This window comes from Sinohyriopsis cumingii, chromosome 12, assembly GCF_028554795.1.
Source record: "Sinohyriopsis cumingii isolate HCF-2022 chromosome 12, ASM2855479v2, whole genome shotgun sequence".
Taxonomy (NCBI): Eukaryota; Metazoa; Mollusca; class Bivalvia; order Unionida; family Unionidae; genus Sinohyriopsis; species Sinohyriopsis cumingii.
Genome location: NC_142972.1, coordinates 22,441,667 through 22,464,993, shown reverse-complemented (window position 1 = coordinate 22,464,993; position 23,327 = coordinate 22,441,667). Strand labels below are relative to the sequence as shown.

Sequence of the window (23,327 nt, the reverse complement as noted above, 5' to 3'; positions counted from 1 at the left end):
AAATGATGTTAAAATCAATCATTTTATACATATGCTGATTGAATTTTTATGTTATATGCGGATTACTCTTTTTCTGCTCAGATTACTCTTTTTGTCCACCTTGATTACACTTTTTCCTTGCCAGGGGTTGGCATGTATGCAGTTGATAGGAAATATAACCTTAATTATTTGGTCACGTTCTCAACGAATATATTGCCGTAACATTTTACTAATGGTTCATCAGAGGCATGGTATTAGCCTAGACATGTTTGTGATGCCATTGGTAAACAAGGTATGCTCACATACTGCTTTGTAATGTCTTTGGCTTATATTCCATTATTGAAAATGAAGCAGAGTTACTTAGCACTCATTTGTGTTGTCACTCTTTTGTCAACATGGGTATTCACTAAAATGTCTATTTGTATTAAATGCCAATCTTGTATCCAAATATTGACACTGCAGCAGCTACTTTTCCTTAATGGATAGTCACTTGGACATTTTATTCACCAGAGGATTTGTTGAGGTTTTGCAGTACTCAGATTTGCCTCCCTTCACAATTTTGATGTGAATTTCATAAATCTTAAAAGCGAATAATGGATTCACGCCACATTAAAAAAACCCCACACATTCACGAATTCCCAATTGGCTTAAATTGGGAATAAAATAACCGTTATCCCATTAAGTGCTAGTCAAAATAGCAGAAGTGGTCATTGATGCCAATAATAGTCTTGTATTGCTAGTTGCGATGTCAGTAGAACTATATCCAATTGTTGCAGTCTGCCCTGTAGCAAGCATTGTACCTGTGGCCAGCATTGTAAAATATATAATCTATATAAAGAACAGAAGTTTTACAAATAATTGTGAGGATTATTTGTTGTAGTGTTTAACACCATTTTTCAACACACAATAGGCTATACATGGCGGCCAATGTTCCCTCTAAGTTGCACGCGGCAGCACAGCTGCTTAGATATCCCCGTGCATCTGAATTGTTCGCCACACAGCAGATCAAAATTACCAAATATTCAATCCAACATTAATGATAAAATCATCATGATGCTTGCGTGCATAGCGCGCACATCTGCCATTCGCTTAGAGGGAACGATGGCGGCCAGTATTAATGGTGGAGGAAGAACCCGGGAAATCCGCGGAATGAACCACTGACCCTCGAGAAGCTACTGGCAAGTTTCTCACATAACCACATTGGCCAGATCTGAGACTCGAACCCACGCAGACAGAGGTGAGTTTGCAGTGATCTGTAACAGAGAAGCTGAAGGATTGTTTGTGAGTTTTCTTGTTGAATATAACCTGCCTTTTTCAGTTGGAGATAGCAACAGTGACACTGAAAGAATATTTCCTATTGTGAGGAAATACAAAACAAACTTTAGTGCCTCCATAGGTGCTGAAAATTTGCATCAAGTTTAGTCACCAAGGTTGAATGTTCAACTAATTGGTATACTTAAATAATAGCATGGAACGCTTTAGAAAGGAAATTGATGTAATAATATATGAAATCTGTACAAACTTTTTTTACATGAATATAGAGATTATTATAGCTGAGAGTTTGCAGTAGTATAAAAAGAGCAAGAATATCAATATTTCTTGAGTTTTGTTGTTCCACTTGATCTTGTGTAAATTGTCACTTCTGCCTTCCAGGCCATTTGTTCTCTATGCAGTTTCATTATTTTTCTATCAATGATTGTCATCTTACCTTAAACTCCACCTGTATCATTTATAACTGTTGTTAGTGTCGTTTTCTTATGGAGAATGTTAATCTTGCGTTGCAGAAGGCAGGAGGAAGACAGAATGCGGAGGGATGATGAGGAGAGACGGAGACAGGAGATGATGGTCAATATGCAGGGAAGAGGCAGACCAATGGAACCACAGCAGATGAATGCTGGTCCCAGAGATGATATGATGGGAATGAGGGTAGAGTATTTACTGTTTGACCTCTGCCATTAAGGAGTAAATGGGCAGTTTGTTGCTCAAGATAGTAGGGATCTGGCAAAGATGTTCATAAGTCCTGTGAACATTTAGAGGAACAACAGAAAATTGTGTGGTGAATTTACAAGTGCTAAAATTAGAAAATGTATCTACAGGTTGATCATTAGTTGTCAGGTGAACATGTTCAGTGAATGAATGTAGACTATGCAAGGTTCTGTTTAATTCCTACTTTATGGCAATCAGATAATAATTTCAAGACTAATATTTGACATGCAGCATGGTATTAGACTTGTGATACAGGCTGTCCAATAAATATTGTAGTTTTTATTTTTAACTAAGGATAGCTAATAGTATTTACTTGTGAGAGAAATTTTGTTTTAAGTATTGTATGTGCGTGAGATAAATAGTCATATTAATTTTATGATGCAAGGGCAAACAATTGTAAGCATGATTAGAAAATCTGAACTAGTTTCCGAGGTCATTCAAAGAGAATATATAATTGACTAGACAGGTTTATTCTAAAGGTGGTGTTGACTAAAAACCTTTGATGGAAAGACTAATTAGGTAAAGGAGGGTATTGGAGTTCTTATTCACCTCATGGATACATTCTTCATCACTTAGTAATTGGCTTTCCCTCCATGTTGTGATAGGGAGTGGGCATTCGTGACAGTCCAGGAGGTAGACCCCGTGGACCAGGAACTCCTCCCATGCCTCCGCCACCAGCACCACCTGCAAGCATTGGGCTCGACAGGGGTGGTCCAGGACAGGTAAAGAAAGGACACTTGTGAAAATGCTGAAAGATTGCACAATTAAAATGTAGTACATAATTTTTGGGTCTTGTTTGCTGAAATGGATACTCTTTACAATGGTGGTGATGTTTTTGTTTCCTTAGTTTAAAAAAAATGCAAAACTGTTTTTAGTAATGATATTTTTTATAAAGTATATCATTTTGATGAATTCTTCGTGTCATTAGGGATGGGCTTTTCTTGCTGGAGTAGGTTTTTGCATTGGCTGCTTTTCTGATTCTTTCCTTTTCAGTCATCAAATAAGATGATTGCATTTATTTGAGGATTAATATTCATTACTGAAGTAGATCACAATGACCAAATTTTCTTGCTCCAGTTATTGGAATTGTGCACTTCATTCATTCTTTTTTCTAACATTTCTTTGAGTATTCTTTTTATATAGCAATATAGTAAGTTGTATAGTTTGGTAGATGAGATTGAAAATAAATAAGGGTCTTTTGCCCCACAAGAAGTTTATTTTGACATGACAAAATTTTCCAATAATACCTTTGCAAACTATGTTCAGTATTGGTCAAATATAGAAAATATATCAAGCTGTTTAATTTCTCAATCCTACTTAATTTAAATGTGAAGTTCATGCCATTAAGCTTAAGTAACTTTTCTATTTTCAGGGTACTAATCAGATGCAATTTGGTAATAACCCAGCCATGAATAGAAACCAACCAATTAACAAAATGGGAAGCAGCCCTGGTCAGATGAACAGCACAAGCTTAGGGGGTGACATGGTAAGTTACTATCCGGCTTTTGTTGCAGCGTGGAAAGGCTGACAAGTCTACTTTTATATACATCACAAGAGGGAGACCAGCAGTGGTCGGATACTACACACATTTCTTGTAGCGAAGTTTACAGATATTGATGTTGTTATCTCTCTTTCTCTCTCTCTCTCTCTCCCTCTCTCTCTCTCTCTGTATATATGTATATACACACATGCACACACACACACACATTGAGAACTTTCAACGAACACCAAACACATTCACTGAGAAATTCAGTATTTACTTGGAAGTTTTTTTTAATGATGCATTTTTGGAAGGGAGTGTTCACACAGCATCTGGATGAAATTATTTCTAGATATATTTTGTCCCCAACCAGAGGAAAATTTTCTATTCGCACTTTTGAAATTTCTTCTCTCTTTACAAAGCAAGCTGATGGTGAAGTTTACCAGGTTATGATTATAAATCGACATATTTATGCAGACTCGTGTTCTTTATGTAACATTATATGAAATTGAGAATACCATGTAAACTTTGTTCATACTTGTAATGTTTAGAAATAATTGACAGATTTGGGAAACTAAAGAGGATGGGCTTATAAAAATGATAAGCTTTGATCCAGGGGCCTTTTTATTGTAGAGCTACATTAGTTAGAAGTGTATTTTCATTGTGTTAAACCTTAGTTGTAGAGAGATTCTGTCGCTGTTACAGAGAAATTGTCTTTCTTCCTGGGAGTTGTTCATTTAGTCATATTGTTAGAGTTAGCATGTAGATATTTTCAAGAGCTCTCAGAATCTTCAAACTTTTATATTCTGACAAAGAGCTTTTCTTCTTGAGTTCTTGCCTTACATGTGACATGATGCAAGATGTCATCATAAAGCACTTGTATTCATTGATTGTAAATAATTTCTTGGTCCTGAATGTGATAAATTTAGTATTAAATTGGTGAGGTAAGGTTTTAAAACTTACAAAATGATGACATTTTTGTGCCTTCTAATGTAGTTTTTTTTTGTAGAAATTTATTTTCTTTTGGGGGGGAATTGGGTGTACTTTTTTATAGAAAAATAAATGATTCCAGTTTGAAAAGTATGGTTCTGAAGGAAATTACCTTTGGCTTAGCAAAGCTATCTGGATGTAGCATTGTTAAAATACAAACCTAGGCATGTTTGTGCATGGAAATACTATCATTATTTTGTATGGATAATAGAGATTTGTTCAAGGTATAAAGAAATCTCTTGCATGAGCAAACTGTAGAATACTTTATTCACATATTTTCACTTTGTTAGATCAGTTCTTCACATTTGCCGATTTATTTGTGGTTGTATTGTATTTTTATTTTATGATCGATTTAATTCATTCTGAATCTAAGACACGTTTTATTCCTCATCTTTTCGTTCTTACCGCCATTATCTCAAAATCTTTACCTCTGAAACATGTTTAACTTGCTGCTATAGCAACAAAATGTCGATACCTAGTGTGAATTTAGGGCTGTAATCAAGATCTTGAGAAATGTCCAGTAGTAAATTTGCTTCATTATTTTTTGGCTTTTACAATCTCATTCTGTTGTCAATTCTGATATGAAACATAGATCATTGAAAAAGCTTATTGACTAGCATCATGACTTTCTCATGCTCATGGTAGGCATTTCATGTTCTGTTTGCAACAAAGTCTTGGAAAGGACATGACCCTTCCAGATTTTTAGCTCTTCTTCATATGTACTTGTTAATGTTTCACAGACTTCCTTGTTTATGAAGTGTTAGACAGATTAAGACAAAAAGTCACTTTGACTTGTTTACAGATTGCATAATCAGAGCACATTAATTATAAGAAATGCCATTTGTTGAATACATTATTGACATAACTGAAACGGTTGAATAAAAATTATTTATTTTTCTCCAGCATGAGAAACATACATGCAGCTTGCTGAATTTCGAACAAAGGGTTGTGCTATTGTAGTAACTTGTAAATTTTTTAAGGTCTTCCCAACGTTTAACTTTGGCAGGCGTTGTAGAGTTTTGTCCAAGTATGCATTTGAATGTTTGACCGATTTATAATTCTATATATTGAAGTGAGTTGCAATACAAAAACATACTTTTCATGGATATCTATGTAGATCAAGTGTGGGGTCATAGATCATCCGATTTTGTACAATCCCTACAATTTTCTACATTTGTGAAATGTTTCTGTTTTAATTAAATATATTTGAAAATGGAGGAATTCAAAACACGAAATACAGAAACTGCCTAAAGTCAGTTTTATTGGAAGCATCATGTATCATGTGCTTGTGTTCCATGTATTGTGTGCTCATGTAAATAATAATTCTGGTCACTTCATTAAGAAGGTTTACGAGTCTGCGGGAAAAATAAATATACTGTTAAAATGCAAGTATCCACTATGAACAAATTTTGTAATGTATGTTAGAATGCACTATGAAGTTATTATTTTTGTTGGCATCCGTTTTCATGGGTTTTAGAAAAATACGCCATTTTTGTGGGCTCTAAAAATTCATGGATTGTAGAGATGGTTGTTTTTTTCCATAGAAGGAGCATTCTTTATTGTTTTTTTTTAAATTTGTGGTTTGTAGCAGCCACAAAACCTACCATTGAAAAAAAATGAAAACAAACAAGTTTTTTTTATACATACAACTTGTCCATCACCGGACTGTGGCATGCATAATGTAGAGATCATTGCAGAAATGAAGTGGTATTGCAATGATCACTTACTGGATGCACCTACTTTTGTGACTTGTTCATATACCTTCTGAAGGGGGAATGTAAACTTGAGTGCATATACTGTGTGTAAGATTCTGCTAGGAGATACAAATGTGGGAATTCAAGTTTTTTTTTACGAATTTGCTCACTTGAAGAGCAGTGGTGAGTGAGAACTCTTACAAATTGGTTTCATGTCGCACATATAAAAATGTACTCCACAGTATATTGTTTTTATTTAACTGTTTAACCTTTGTGCTTGTCATAAGTCATGCTGCCAGTAGAGGTATCTTAGCACCTTTCGCAACGTCCTTCTCTTTTCAGGTAGACAATTGTTTACACATCTGGGTTCTTTGGTTTGATATTAATGGTTAAATTAAATTTTATTGGCATGTTCAGCTATGGAACAAGCATTCAGTTGTATCAAGAAAGTTTTACAAATGTGTGTTTAAAATATGGGCTACTTGTAACACCAAAAAGGCTGCTTGTCAATGTGATTGATAATTTTATGATTTTGTTCAACAATTAATGTATTACAACTCGATGGTCTTAAATTAATTAATTGAAAAAAAGCTAAAACCAACAAGTTTTGTTGTTGTTGGGTTTGATGCCATTTTTCAGCACAAGATAGGTTGAACATGGCGGCCAGTATAACTGGTGGAGGAAGAACCCTGGAAACCCCGGGAAGAACCACCAACCAACGAGAAGCTACTGGCAAGCTTTCTTATGTACCCATGTTAGCCGAGGTGAGACTCGAACCCACGCAGACAGAGGTGAGATGGCAGTTATCCATAATGGTGAGCGCTTTAGACCAACATGGCCCCTAAAATGTTTAATAAAATTCAAATAATTTATTTATCTAGAATGCGAAGTGAACATTTAAAATGAACTATAACACAGTCCAAAATAGTCCAGAAAGTTCTGTCACCTGTTCTAATTAATGAAGTTATAATTAAATTTTAGTTAAAGAGCAACTGTCTTTTGTCAGGAACACTGGGAATTTGTTTTGGACCCTTTCATCACTTAGTAACTTTGGGGGCATAGAGTCCTCAACACTAAGTAACTTTGGAGTTGTAAAGCAAATTGTCTTGTGGATTTTGAAATAACATAATTTGCCAATTTTAAAGATACCTGGCTGGATTAAGTGTCAAAATCAAGGTTAAAAATCAAATTTTATGACTAATTGACTAAAATGTGCATATCTGTTTGTTAAGATATAGGTGCAAACAGGTAACACAACAGGTAAAATACAAGTAATTATCTATTTACTTCTTAGAAAACCATAAAGAACAGTTTCCCAGCTGCTTCAAGTTAGCTTTGTATATACCCTTTAAACAGCAGACTGAAAGGGGCATCTCATCACAGAGCAAATTCATTCATAGAAAAGACTTCAAATAAGCTCAAAAACAAGCAGCAAGTTAATACTTGTACAATTTGAGGCAGTATCTTTGAAATATTTTTATTTCAGTAGAGTTCTAACAGTGGAGCAGGAAGGAGACGGATATTGAAGTGTCTACTAAATATTAACTATGGTTTTTCTTGTTACGTGTTTAGGCTCGAATAAACACAAGAAAGAGTGAAAACAACAAGCTTTGAAAAATTTAACAAATAATTTATTTCCCTGAAAAAATACTGTAAAAAAAAAATGAAAAAAATAAGAACTTGTGGTTATAAAAATCAAATCCAAAAATAATCCATGAATAAAATTTTAGAAGATCTAATGATGAAATGTTCTAACAAATTCAAGTTTGAGTCCCGACGAAGAAGCCAAGATGGAAGGCGATGACGTATGCTGTATCCTGTATATTGTGGTTCCCGGTAGAAACACAAGAAATAACACTCCAGTTTTGTAAATCCGAATAAAAATTTTAAGAAATGTCTTTGTTCAAGAATTCTGTATGAGCACTCAGAATGTTTCTTCACAGAAATGAATTAATCCTTTAGAATCCAAATAATCTGAATAAACATTAAAATGTAAATTGCAAAAATAACACTACAAAAGAAACCTTTACGTCCCAGTGTTTAAAAGCCCAACTGAGATTATTTCTCTCAAAATAGATGCCCGAATAAGGGTCACATGATCATGTTTACATATAAAAAAAATAATGCATGTCCTTGATAAGAACCAATCATTTTATTCTGAGAATAAAATAAAAAGTTGTTAACTTCAATAAAATCTATATGTTGAGGGTCACATATCCAACACAGCCTCGATCTCAACCTTATTATTACCACAAAAACAGTAAATTAAAAAAATATTGTTCACGTGACTGTTACTAATTTTGAAAAAAGGGTCAGGAACCAGGTCAGACATATGTGTTTACAAAAATGAACAAAGTCAAACTATTTTATGGAAAAAGTATAGAGTTCCTAGCAAATGAAACTGCATTATTTTGACATATAATAAAATTAAAAAATAAAAAGATTTTATAAATTACAAACAATTAAATCAGATAAATATATACAACACTGTTCTCTCTTTCCCCCTGTTTTTCTTCTAGTCGCCTCATTTTTATGACAACTGGGAGCTTACCTCTTCAGATAAATTCTGGCAGTATTGATACATTTATCATTGGATTTTTTCGTACAGCACTTGTAATATGGGTCCTTGCTATGAGGAGGTCCCATTTATAAGGCAGGTATTATCATGAATCCCATTTCATTAATTTTAATGATATGTACAGAAAGCCAAAGTATATTGCAAACTGACCTTTAGTCCTACCCATTTGCTTGGCTTCATGAGCAGTGTTATAGTGATGACATACTATATTTAGAGGGATATTTGCTATATGGTTATAGAAAGGAGCATGATTGGGAATATGCAAAGCATGGGATTAGAAACTTGTGATCGTACAATGCAGCAATGAGAACACTTATGAACAGAATCTTGTGGGATTTAATATGAATTGAAAGGAAATGAAAGTAAAATGTGTAGGGCTTATGTTGCATGTTTTAAGAAGAAATTAATATGATTTTAATTAGCACAGGTGTTTGTTCCTTATTAACATTTTGTAAGGATCATCTTCGTAAAATACATCAAAGTTTTTGCTAAAATACTTCAAAAGTTGAAGTGCTTCAAAAAGGAGTCTTTGGTTAGATATGATGCCTTCAACACATTGTGATAATTAATGTCTTGTAAAGCAACACAAATTTTGTTAATTGAAAGTTGAAAGTTTGAAAAAGATTTGATATAAATTTAAATGTTTCAAAGTTTTGTTACAAACTTCTAAAATTAAATGGTACACAGCAGACAGATTCCTTAATTTGCTGCATGTAAGAAGCATCAGATGTATAAGAGTTAGCAATACCTCCACACCTGGTTTATTGTGCTGTGTTACCTGAAGTTTCTTCAATTCTGTCATAGTTTTTATATGCCTTGATGAGTGTTCATTACGTGTTAGGTCTTGCAAACAAAATGTTGAGTGACAAAAGGTGTGTGCCAATGCTCACTTTTCTATTATTTATTAATTATGTAGAATGACAAAAGATGTGTCCTAGTGATCACTTTTATGTTATTTGTTAATCATATTTTGAGTGCATCTGTTAGCGAGTTTTGCCAGAGTGAAAGTGAAGTGCAGAAGGGAGAGCAGTGAGTTCAGCTGAATTAAATAATTTTATGCTGTAAAAGGTATAGCATAGAGATTTGCAGCAAATACAAAGGAACATGTTTATTATGAAATTAATTTTCATGGTAAACTAGGAAATGATGGTGTACTGTTACAACAATACAAATATTTCATTTGATACTGCAGCATTATTGTCTCAGTTGTGCTTTATTAATACATCACTATGCAAGTATGTGTAAAAGTACGATATCTTCATGTACATTTTGTACATATTGGGTTTCTGAATGACATGATTACTTGAATTATATCTTTCTTAAATGCAGACCTGATAACCATTATGATTTTACCGCAAGTCTTATAAAAGCACCCATAAAATACGGATTTATGGAATAAAAGCACAAATTGCAAAAATACAACTGGTTGTGGTAAAATTTGGATGCTGTTTTATCCTTGTTTGATTCTGGTCCAGGTTTCTTATTCAGTTAAGTGCAATTGGTCGGGGAAATGGACTAACTTTACCCAAGTACCTCAGATGCTTTAAACTGCATGTATTTTGGGATGTTAAACATATGCATTATGCTGTCACTTTTGTTTTTAAAATGGCATCCAATGAAAGGAACATTAAACCTCTTAAAACATTGAAAGTAGTACATAAGAATTCAAGGAAAAATTCAGATTCTTGGGGGAAAAGTTCAGACAGGCAACAGTTGTGTTTAGTGGATATCACATGTTGATTGGAGTGTGTCACATGGCAGGAAAGATGAATTGCATTTTGTGAAACTGCTGCTGAATTAAGGTTCAAGTAAACTTGACAAACTTTTGAGTTGAATACAGTGTTAATTGTCACTGCACCAGTCTTGAATAACACTTCTGAACATTTTATTTCATGTTTTCCAGCTTGACAAAAGCAGTACATGATAATTTGTGATACCTATTGAAAACTGGTCCAACATACAGAAAAAATTTACTGCCTAACTGAGAAGGCCATGTTAGGGTTGGCAGGTCTGTAACAGGTGTGTAATTATGTGATGGCATTTGTTCTTTGACGGTACTCTCATTTTTACTGGTATTTTTCCATTAATAGGAAATATTCTAGTTTTATCTTATGTATGAACAAATGTGGTTTAAAAGGATATCAAATTGCACAAAGATTGTAAAAAGGAATGCAAAAATGATTCACAGAACTAAACGTGTACATGCAGAATGCAACATGCAGAGATGCATACTTGTAAACCATGTGCACAGTGAATTACCCTTCAGTGTTGAAAACTCGAGCCCACCGTATGGTAATGACCTTTTATCCATAGCAACTCCGTTTTGGGTCAGCTTCGTTCACCAATCGAAGATGTCACATTTTGATAAAATACTGCTTGTAAGCGAATAGAATATGTTACACGTGTTTTGAGTTTAATTTTTAGAACAACTGTATCTTGTGCTATGGTATTTAATTGGTCGAGATGTTTACAAACCCAAATTGTGTGAACATTTATGCACATGGATACTTTGATTTGCTGAGGTTTCTTTTACCCAACCCAAAGGCTGATTTTGATTACCTGTGAGATGTCAAAGTTGATGTAGTATCTACATAATTCATTGAGATGCACTGTTTCATGATTTTGTAGTTTTCATTTCCTTTGTAAAGGCAGTATTTCTGGTAAGAGGAGAGACAGAACTTTTTCCAGTTTAAGTTGGAAATATGGTTTGTTGGTGCAGACCCGTTTTTCCTTTTCTTTTGTTACAATTTTCGGCAGACCTTTTTTTTTGTTACATTAAAAATCTGAATATTTTTTCCTGGATATAATTTGATTTGGAAAGAGAGTATCAAAACACATAGATGCCTTACCACAGAAGTTGATTGCATGATGGAATTTTTCATGATTTCATCGTTTTCTTGCTGCTTTGACTTCTTTAGTCCAGATCATTAAATTTGACCAGTAAGTAAAACATCCTTTCAGAGGGAGCTGGCTAGAACAAGAAAATAACAATAAGGAGCTCTTTCTGGAATATATTCAGAAATTGCAGGACGTATGTACAATTGCTTGGAACATTTTTTGGATTTTATTTTTGAGGCTTGTTCCGTCCTTGTAAGAGGTAAGCAGTTTTGTGTGATTTGGATTTTTAACTTTAATTTTTTAAAATTCGTATCACTATGATGTCTGCAGTGTGACAGTTTATAGTGATGTCTAGCATCCAGTCACATCATCCTGACACCAGGCCAACCAGTCCTAACACTAACCTCTTAATGCTGAGTGCCAAGCTAGGCCAGCTATTAGTACCATTTTTTTTTAGTTATTAGTCTTTGGTGTGACTCGGCCAAGGATCAAACCCATGAACTCCCACATCCGAGGCGGACGCTGAAACCACTAGTCCATTGGAGCAGTCAGATTAACAATTTTAAGGTTTTCATTTTTTAAAAACCACTCTTGAATACATGCAGTAATGTTTATAATTATCAATACAATATCAGATCCAGGCTAGCGGTTAGCTTCAAGGTAGGAACATCATTTTACAATATGGAATTTTTGTTCCTGGTTTTTTAATATCCTTGGATAATAAGCGAGCAATAACTGCAGTGTATTCATTGTCTACAGCAATGCTGAGTAGTCCATTTTTATGCCTCTTCCATTATGTCCATAATACTGTATAGGCCAGGCGGATCTCCCTTGGTTGTTTCATATTTCAGTGAAACCCTTTGCAGATATATTCAGATAAAGGACACCTGCTTTGAAGGGATATTTCAAATTCTACATTCGTACCCTATCGTTGCATAAAATGACATTGCTTCATAAAGTACAAAATATTGCAGTCCTTCAATATTCCTGCAGATAGGTTTCACTACTTTTGTGGTTCAGTTCAAGCTCTCTTTTTCTTTTTTTTTAGTAGTACTACTATTTTTGGTAAGAATTATGTCAGACAGCATAATCAAGTTGATTGTATTCAACTTTTCACCTTCATACAGATGAATAGTTTGGCTGATTATCTGTCAGTTTACAAGTTTGTAGTGTGAAAAACATTTCCACTGAGTTAACGAGAGCAGATGGTAATGGTTTAGTTTAATTTGGTCCAACATTTTCAAGACTCTGGCCACATGAACCAAAAATGTAAAGTTTGTGGGGCCATACATAATATATATTATACTAATTGTCTTATTATCATAGAATTTACTTTTTTATGAGCACAGGCCACACACAAATGGCCCGTGGGCCTGTAGTTGGACCACTCTGGTATAGCTACTTTATTTCTGCCTCTGCTGTTTAATATATTGTATCATACAGAGAAGAAATTAAACTTTGACTACTTGTTGTTGCTATATCATGTCATAATGTAAATTTTTCTCATGAATTTGCACTTGTTATGGTAGATTTTTTCAAGTCAAACCTGTAGAGTTGGCCTTTTAATATAATACCCCCCCCCCATAAACATTTCAAGTTCTTCTTGCATCTTTTAATTATATTGAACATGTACCTTGCGAGATCAGAAAGAGCACATGATCATGGAAACACAAGTCCTTATGATACAGATTTTGGTACAGTACTGTAGTGCATGCGTTTTACATGTGTTTTGTCTGTTTTAACGACCAAAGCTTTACTGAACCTTGCTTTGCAGCCATTTCATTTGTCTGGAGTATTGTTCAGATTGACAATCTGCCATTCTAGGCAAATGAGATGACTGTATTTTTGTAGGGTTCATAATTCCAAATGTTACATCTTTTGACTGCTTCACTCCACACATTGCTATTATTACATCTTAATGACTTTCTATTCAAAGTTCTTTGCAGGTTTGATGACTGAAGTGAACTTGTGCAATATATACATACATATGCAGCCAGATGTTGCCGTACACATTTTATTCTCAAATGCCTTGCAGATGTTGCCAAAAGTTATACATCCTCTTCATTGGTAAAATGTATCCAGCAAAACTCTTGGTGTTTTATAAGGGGGGAGGGAATGTGACAAAGTTATTGAAAGTATTTTGATGAAGTTTGTAATGGTTTCAGTGATACCAAGGTAGATCATGGAGAATTTGTTGAATATTGAACATCATAGTTATTTGAGGTGAATGAGACAAAAACCTACTGTAACATTGGTATTGATAAAAAGTATTTCCTTATTGTTGTACAGCCAGAAATTAAATTTTAAGAAACTGATTTTTATAATAACAAAATTATTCTCTGCATATCAGAAGACACATTTGCTAATGGGAAATATTCTTGCAGCTTGTTATGGAATTGAGTGAAGAAGAGACCTAAAAGTTAAATATATTGTCTTTTGGATCCAGATATTTTAAATGAGTTAATCACGATCAAGCTGCGTCAGAGCCTAAATAATATTCAGCAATTTGGGGGGATTAAAATGTCAGTTCACAGCATACTTGAGACTTTTTACTCCTACCTTGAGGAGAAAATAAGTATTGTTTCACATTTTTTAAAGATAATTGTTAATGACTACTTTACTGTCAGTGGATGTGTGGATCATAATAATGGTGTTTGGCTCTAATAGCATAGTGCACTGAATAAGAAACACTAACATGAAAAGAAAAGAAAGAATCATGCACATACTTTCTTATTCTTGTATCATTGGGTCTTTAGTAAAAAGAAAAAAACATGCATACTTGCCGTTTCTATTGTTTCATCATGATTTCAGTAAGTTTTGGAAACAATAATGGAGACCAGATATTAGAACTTCTAAACCTATATTCCTTAGTAGACTGTCCCCATAATTAAGTCCCATTAAGACCATTAGAAAACTAGTCTGATATCTTTATTCCAGTCATCTATATAGCATAGGCAAAAGTCTCTACTTTAGAGAAGTGTTTTCTGTTTGCAATTGTTTTTAAATATAAAGGCACTGTCAAATTTCTTGTTAATATCAGCAGACTAAAGGAGATAAAATCCATTTTTAATGTTGCATAAAAACTTTTAAAGTGTACATTTTTTAAATCCTGAATATCTTTAATATCACTGAAAGCACAAATCTAAAATAAATTTTAAAAAATGTCCTTTTGCAACCTACTCTGGAGATATTTTTTCTTTGAGCCCAATGTGCACGTACTTTTCCTTGATCTGCTTTTAATATACTTATAAAACAGTCAAAACAAAATGCACTGCCGGAGGTTGATTCACTTGCGTGGTTGAGATGTTCCAAATCAATATGAAAATTTGATATTGTATGGGATAGGGTTCATTTTAAAGTGATACAAATAAGGTCACTAGTGAGGGAGGCAAGCAGAGTGCGTATTCATTTAATCATATTTCACATGTTTAACTGTTCTGTCTTCATTTTGAAAAAGAAATTCTTTTAGGTTACTACCTGTGGTTATATAATATAATAAAGAAAAGTTCTGAAATTAAAAATAAAAGCACCAAATACATCAAGATTGAATGGGTTGATTTTGAATTTCCTGTGCTAATGCTGATACATTGATGCTGCTGATTTTTATAAACTATACCTTGCATGGCCATTAGCCTAAATGGGCTTATCGTATGGATTGTAGTACATTGTCAATCATTCTTCACTAATTGATATTTTCATCTTTTGGACTGTTACAAACTATATTGTACTCTGATGATTAAGATGAATAAATAATAAGATAAAAAGAAGTAAAAAACTAAGGATATTTATTTGATCAAAATATCACTATATGAACAAGCATACTATTGCATTGATGGACTTTAAACCCTTATACAGCACTATGACATGTATAAGAAATCAGGATTGATAGTCATCAAAGCACAGGTTCATGAAAGTGAAACTTTGGCAGAACTGATATTGGTGACAAATATTATTTTGGAGCCAAAATAACCAGGAGAAATATTTGTGAGCTGTAAAAGATCGTACATAACTATAAAGAAGTTTCCCAACTTGTTAAGGCTGGTTAAGCAAGCTATTTATATTCCTATCCAGACATCGGAAAATGGGGTGGTTTCTTGGCACAAAACAATCTTCTTGCATAGATAAAGAAGAGATTAAGCTCAGAAACAATCAATAGTTTGATTTATTATGCAACTAGAGGAGATGTCTTTTGACAATTTTGAATTCAATGCAACTGTAGGAAGAAGACCAATATATGTGTTAGGTAAAGGGTGAACTGCCGCAGCTCCACTCCCCCATTGTTTCTACTGCATTATTTTTGTGACAAGGAGATGGCTATCCCCATCACATGTAACCATGGCAGCATCTCTGCTCTTGGTTTAATATCCAGTATTGATCTGCCATCAAATAAAGATTTTAAAACCTTCCAACAGCTACCCGTAAACTAATGGAAAGAATTTGACCAAAGTTGACAGAAATCATATGGCATGAAGGCTTTAGAAGATTGTACAAATGATACTGCTATAAAGCTTCGATGGCAGAAATTAAAATATTTATTCCCCCCAAACTGGTTATACTTAAAATTTGGTACATTTTCCATCATCCAATGTGTATTGTGACTCCCATTTCTTGTGTTTTGCATATATGAAGCTTCATCGTGTACACATTGTAAAGGATAAGCAACTGTCTTCAGAAACGTATATGGTTTATGGGTAGGAATCCAAAATATTCCAGTAATCAGCAGTATGGTTAGAAAAGGCAGACCAAGCCCATTTACTTTGTGTACTAATGGTTCAATCTGCAGTTAAGAAAATCTGGACTCTGATGTCAGGCATGCTTTTGTAGAAAGACGTTTCAGAGACCAATTTCATGAAAGTAGAAACTCCAGCCCCTTTTGAGGGTGTTTGTTATTGTTTGCCAAGTTGGGCTTCTGACTCCAAAGACTGGGAAAGAGGGTTTTGATTCTTTTGCAGCCAAGACTACACTTCCATTGGAAAAAAGTGAAGTAAGATCACTTATTTAAAGCAAAGCAGACAGAAATGGTCATTCCTTTCAAAACAAACATAGAGGTATGATGTATATCGGGTTGGTTGTAAGATATGTGCTTTTGAAAGTCTTGCTATTTGGAAAACATTTTTTTGTGTGCGGGATAGTCATAAAAAAAAAGGATTTGGTGCACATTTTCACGAATTGTGCATGCTTTATATCTGAAAAGATGAGACAAGAATTCTTTATTTCAGACTACATAATCTATACATCAAAATTAAAATAAAGATATAAAGTAAAAAACATTGTAAACATAAAAGAACATATAATATCATGCGTACAAGTATACAGATACATCTACACAATTAACTGCGCCCTGCATTGTTACGAATGAAATTTAAGTGGTACATTTAAAGAATAATTTGTTCCATCTGCTAATAATGAGAATTTATATGAATGTCATCGTTCCAAAGAGATGTCAATATACAGTTCTTACTATTAGATCTTTTTGTCAATATTGAGAATACATATTTTCTCACTTCATCAAAACTTAATTCATTATAATTTACAAACATGTTGGAGGCACTATTCCATTTAAGAAGACTAATAGAAAACGAAGACTATTATTATAAACAATAACCAGATTTCTTTTCATACATTAACTAAAATTTGTCCGCATAGGAGTACAATACATTGTGCAGCAATAAGATCTGAATAATCGGAATAATCTAATTTTGATATTCAATGAACAATTCTTAAATTTACGCAGAAGCATGTTTCTTCAAGTACACAAAAATCGTTAATGTCTTGTATCTTCATTATCTGACCGATTGGATTTCAAAATATGACCCAAATATGTACAACTGTTGATATGTAAGAGCATTGCCATTAAGATGTGCAGGGGGAGGAAATGGTAAATTGAAAATAGTTGGCTGAAAGACCATGCATACTGTTTTTTTTGTATTATAGATGATTTCATTCTCAAATCGTATTGTTCACATATCTTTATTAATTTCGTTAGACCTGTAATAGGAGGACTTATCAGTGACATGTCTACAGAACTAAAATTGTTAAGAAATGACACATTTGGTGGCAGACATAACCCCACATAACACTGACCCAGCTTACGATTTAACTCGTGTATGTATATATATATATATATATATATTAATTAAAATAGGGAAAATTTATATTTTGCTCCCTGTAAAGTGATGGAATTGTGAACCATTGAATTAAACCATTGGTTTCTGTATCACAAGCTGAAGTCCAATTGCTGTATTCATTCTTTTCTTGCTCTGACAACTTTTTCATTTGGGTAACAAGTGATGGTAGTCTACAAATGCTGAATTGGGTTGAATGAACAGTTTAGATTCTTTAACAGAAATGTTATATCTATTGACATTCATCTGAATGTTATCAGACATGTTCATTATAGTTCGAGAAAAATTATACCTCATGATTGTGGGCTGGATTTGCAATAAGGAGAGGGCATCAGAATAAGTGTTGCATGAATAAAGCAATTTAACTTGATCCTCAGTGAGAGTGTCAACATCAGCTGACGTTAATGTGAAATGTCCTTCAAAACGTGTCCTTCAGTTTCTCTGTTGATTCACTTCAGACAGATCTCCAAAGCACCGAATGTTGTGACATTAATATGTCTATCCAAAATATCCCACCATGTTGACATCTTACATTGTAGGACTATTATTGACATATACACTAATGATAATAATTCCAGTTTATCAGGTGATTTTTTTTTTTTTTATGTTCTCAAATTTGGCTGTTCCCGTTCATGAAAAAATAGGGTACACACACTGAAACCTTCCTGGGACAAACTGCTTTTTAACAGGATTAGATTTATAAGATCAAAACCATGTTAATAATTTTTTCCCATTTTAAGTTTAAAGTCATTGCCTTGCATGGATGTGTCTGTAAGAGAGGGAGAGAGAGTTTACAGTTGTTTAAGTCCTTTTTTGTGTGCCTTTGTAGTCCGTTTGACCAGAGTTCTCGTGTACCTGTTTTATTTTGTTGATAACATCGTGAATACTTTAATATTTAGATTGTTGCCATCACTGCATGGCCTTTTATATTGGCACACATTGTATCCTTATCTGACTAAATTGAGGTCACTTTGTAAGAAATATTGGGCTATTATAAACTATGACTTGCCTTTATAAGCAGACATTAAACAAGTTAGATGGCATTTTTTATTGCACATGTGATGGAGTTGCTGGAGAAAGCACTAGATAGCAACGCTCGTGTTCTGCTTTCATATTAATTGCCTTTTGAAGACTCCATTGAGAGGCCCAAATAATGACCATAGTGGTCTCCTTTTTTCAACTTGAAGTGGGGTTAGTGCCTAAAAGTACTAAATCCAGATGATGTCCTTTGTGATGTACAGTCTGGCATAAGAAAAATGCATTTACAACAGGATGTACAAATTACTGACCTAGGTTTATGGATAGATGATTAAATAATGGCCTAGATAATTTCACGTTTGTAATTGAGCAAATGTAATTGTACATGTTGCAGAGATGGACATTGGGTATTTATGAAATTTTATTACTTTTTTTCTTTCTTCAAAAAGTCATGAAACTATTTGACCCATTTGTTTGCAGGTTTGGTCATCTTTTAAAGATTCAGTGGGATAGTTTACCCTGTTTAGAAAATCCTAGAAATAACTTCTCAATGGTCTTTGACGCAAGTTGACACCAAGCTTCAGATTTATATATGTTGAAACCACCTTGGGCAGACCTATCACTTGATGTGTTTGTCTATCTCTTCTCTTGTAGGTCCACTCACTAGATTAACATCACTGTTTAAACTATTTGATGGGGTCAGTTTCTTTCATACAGTTTGTCAGAGTCATGGTATGTGGATACTGCTGACACTACATGCAAGCCATTGCTCTCTTGTTTAATGATGCTAGCTGCATCAGCTTATATTAATATTGGAGGCTGCACATTTAGCCTGTATATTTTTCTGTTTTGTACCTCCATATGTTCTCTATACCGACACATACACTTTAAAAGTGTCTGGAGATGCATAAACACACTACCATAGCTTTTATATTCTCTGAATATAGAAACAATCGTGGAGGAACACCAGGCGCACAGTGTTTATAAAAACCTAATCCCTGAGGAGTGTGGTGCAACAAAAAAGTTTTTTTTAATTAAAAAAACTTGATTAGGTCAATTTTGGGAATGTGTATGTGGTTTGGATCAGTGCATGATCTGTATAAGCAAGAATCGACTATCCCAAAACAAAAAGAATATTTGATGCATCCAAACAGCACACATTAGCAGCAAGATTTCAGGAGTTAAAAATTTTCTTTAAAGCAAGTTTATTGTGCTACAGCCTTGTCACTAATATGTAAATAACATGCATGTTAGAAACATGACTTTAGAAACAAAAACATTTGTGTAAAAAAAAAAGAAGCAGTGACAAACTTTTGGCAACTGGATGGCTCTTGTGTTTGTCTGCCGTGTCCAAGGTACTTTCCAATCAATGGCTAATGACTTGATACACACATGATCTAATATTTTGAATATATTTTGTAGAAGTTCTATGTATTTTATAGATTGAGCCTTCCTATTTGCAGATAAGCAGAGCAGGTATGGTATGAAGGATGTTACTCAAGATGTCGGTATACATTGCAGATTGTTTATTTGCTTAGAGAATTTTGAAAAAATGGGACTTTCTGTTTTGTAGTGGAAATTCAAGCATTTTATTTATATATATATATATATATATATATATATATATATATATATATATATATATATATATGTATGTATGTATTTATGCAAGCATTAACATTTCACAACAAAAGCATCCTACTGACCCAGTTTTCTTTGCCAACTTCTCTTTTGTTTAGCTATTACACAGTTGTTGACCATGTGAATGATACAAATGAATAATATGGGGCCTGTCATCGAATAGAGTATAAGGCAGTATCAAATGTAGAAATATTCAGATTTGGAAACAAATGAAAAACAGAGAACTTGTCATTTGTCTTTATTTATATGGGGCCTGTCATCGAATAGAGTATAAGGCAGTATCAAATGTAGAAATATTCAGATTTGGAAACAAATGAAAAACAGAGAACTTGTCATTTGTCTTTATTTATAGCAGTTTACTTTATATATTATCATTTGTATACCAGCACACATTTTAAACTGTTGAAACTTTCCAATCAAAACTCCACTTGTTGAATCATTTCCAGTCCATTTACCTCTGAGATTTTCCTCGTGGAAGGAAGCAGAATAAGCCTACCTTTACACTAAATTCTGGTATTTTGTGACAGATTAAGTTTATTAAGAATACTGGAGCTTGTGATAAAGTTTTTGTACTGTTATATCAGATTTTGGCAGAATAATAGCATTACACATTCATAATATAGATATTCAGCCCTAGTGAAAAATACCATGCATGAATATATTGATTCACTTGACTGTTCTTGTGTTATCAGTAATTAAATTGACTCGTTATATCCAGTTCAAATAACTCTTGCAAGTGTCTCATCTTTCCAGTTTTCTTGATGTAGCAGGCTAAAATTCACGAATACAACATTGGAAGAATATGATAAAAGATGTGTTGTATAAGAATGAACACCATGATGTACTATTTTACAGGATTCATCCAGTCATGAAACTTGATAATTGATTACACATTGTATAAAGTCATACATTGAAGTGAAAGTATTGGTGTATAATAGACCTTCAGAGACATTGAAGTGAACACGATGGTGTACAATATACTTTCCCAGTTAAGGAGTTGATGAATCCTCTAAAACACTGAATTCTTAGAGATATCTAAATACTAATGCAAAGTTGATAAATGTGGGAAAATGTGCTTTTAAACCAGCTGCTAATGAAAATATTGGTGTTTCTAAAATTAATTTTCTTGTATATCAGCTACATGTGGGTAGCAGCCAAGGCTGATGTGTTTACCAAAAGTTGTAATTGCATACATGGTATGTAATACAAAAAATGAAACTATCATTTAATTGAAGTGATTTGAAACTCAAAGTTTGACCATTTTGGAATGCTAGGGTTACATGTAATGATTGTTTAATTTACAGTGTTTTACCTTCTAGAACAAAAGAGCTTATGAGATGGCCTGTTGACCATTGTCTGTCAATTGTCTCTTAATGTGTTTATTATTACTCCTTCTCCTGATTAATTGGAAAATTGCCAAGAAACTACTCACACATTCACAGTCGGTCCTAAATAAAAGCAATTCCACTCTGGCATCCAATATACAGTGGCCATCTTGAAAAACTTGCACTATTTGTTTCCAGTGTGTCATATCAGCACTCGAGGATTTGTCATGGAGAATTGGTCCATAATGAAGATGGTGCTGGTCTAGCTTCCAATAGGCCACCACATGGTCATCTTTATTAACACGGAATGTCGTGTTGATATGGGGTCTTCACCAGAAGAGTACTTTGATGTCTAGTTGGTGCAAAATGAAAATGGTGCAGATTTGACTTGCAAACTGGTGAACATGAATGCCATCTTGTAAATCTGGTCTCCTCTTTGATGGTGGTCACATCAACATGGTTTTTCACCAAAGCATCTCTGGTGATGTCTAGTTTGTCCACATAAAACTGGTAACAATCTGACATCCACTACGGTCACAATAGCAGCCATCTTGAAAATCTTGTTATTGCGACTGCTTGGGAATTAAATGACATATCAACATGGAGTTTACAAGTTCTTATGCTGTTTAGTTGGTCCAAAATGAATTGGTGCTAATCTAACTTGGAATAGGGCTGCCATTGTGGACATCTTGATAATCTGGTCACTACCTCTCTGAAAGGGATAGTCATATTGACATGGTGTTTGCAGTGGCCAGTTTGAAAATCTCGTCTTTCCAGAATATCAGATATGGCTTTAAATGGCTTTAACACTTGTTAGTTAAAAGAAGAAATTATCAAGTCCTGGGTTTCTGGACATATTCTGGGATTGTAGATTGCCAGTAACTTAAAGCAACTTTTGTTACCTGTTAATGTAACTTTAATTTGTGAGGCATGTCATTCTTGAATATATCTCTCAGTTGAGGTTAAATAATCATTGTATTATCGTGATGTTGTTTCGTACTACATATATGTACCTAATGAAAAATCAATAATGCATCTGTAGTACAACAAGGGCATACACATCCGCTAACTTCAGATGTGATTTGTGCATGTTTACACTGTTAACTGATTTTGTAAATATTTACAGGCAATCTCCTACACCTGACTATTTAAAAGTATAAACATTTCAGCTTTGTTAACATATTTAAGACAAACCAGAGCAACAATAGGACTATGAACAGTGGTGTAGTATGCACTCAAGAGTATTGAGATGCATTAGCTTAATGTAGGCACAGTATAGTTTGTAACCAATTAACAATCTATTCTTAAAACATAGGTCCATCTGATATGATTTCAGACTTGGAATATATGCATATGTGCTGACAATCTTTAATGAATGAGATCCATGTATATTGAAGAGGTGATCTTTTATCTGATTGAAAAATATGCTGCATCAGCAATATCATGATAATGACAATGAGCCAAATCCTTGTCTATATTACTGAGATGAGATTATCTTGCATCAAATTGACTGAGCATGCTGCTAATCTGACCTTGATCAGACTCCAAATGTATGCTTATATAATTAGTGGGTACGTGAGAAAACTTGCCAATAGCTTCTCGTGGGTCGGTGGTTCTTCCTGGGGTTTTTCCGGGTTCTTCCTCCACCATTAATACTGGTCGCCATACGTAGCTTATCGTGTGCTGACAAATGGCGTTAAACCCCACAACAAC

General features: G+C 33.9%; 1 protein-coding gene across 6 annotated transcripts in view; it reads left to right on the top strand.

The window, feature by feature from the left end:
• Positions 1-23,327, top strand: part of LOC149786092 (uncharacterized) — a 95,156-nt gene that overhangs the window by 21,473 nt on the left and 50,356 nt on the right. For 3 of the 6 annotated variants that reach the window (XR_016424868.1, XM_089976385.1, XM_089976383.1), the window contains exons 5-7: positions 1,764-1,905; positions 2,571-2,687; positions 3,338-3,451. Coding sequence is in view for 4 of the 6 variants with exons in the window: in XM_089976385.1 (XP_089832511.1) it covers positions 1,764-1,905; positions 2,571-2,687; positions 3,338-3,451 (373 nt within the window). In the remaining 2 variants the exon portion in view is untranslated. The remainder of the gene's footprint in view (positions 1-1,763; positions 1,906-2,570; positions 2,688-3,337; positions 3,452-23,327) is intronic. The other 3 variants (XR_016424869.1, XM_089976387.1, XM_089976386.1) reach the window with 1 other exon arrangement.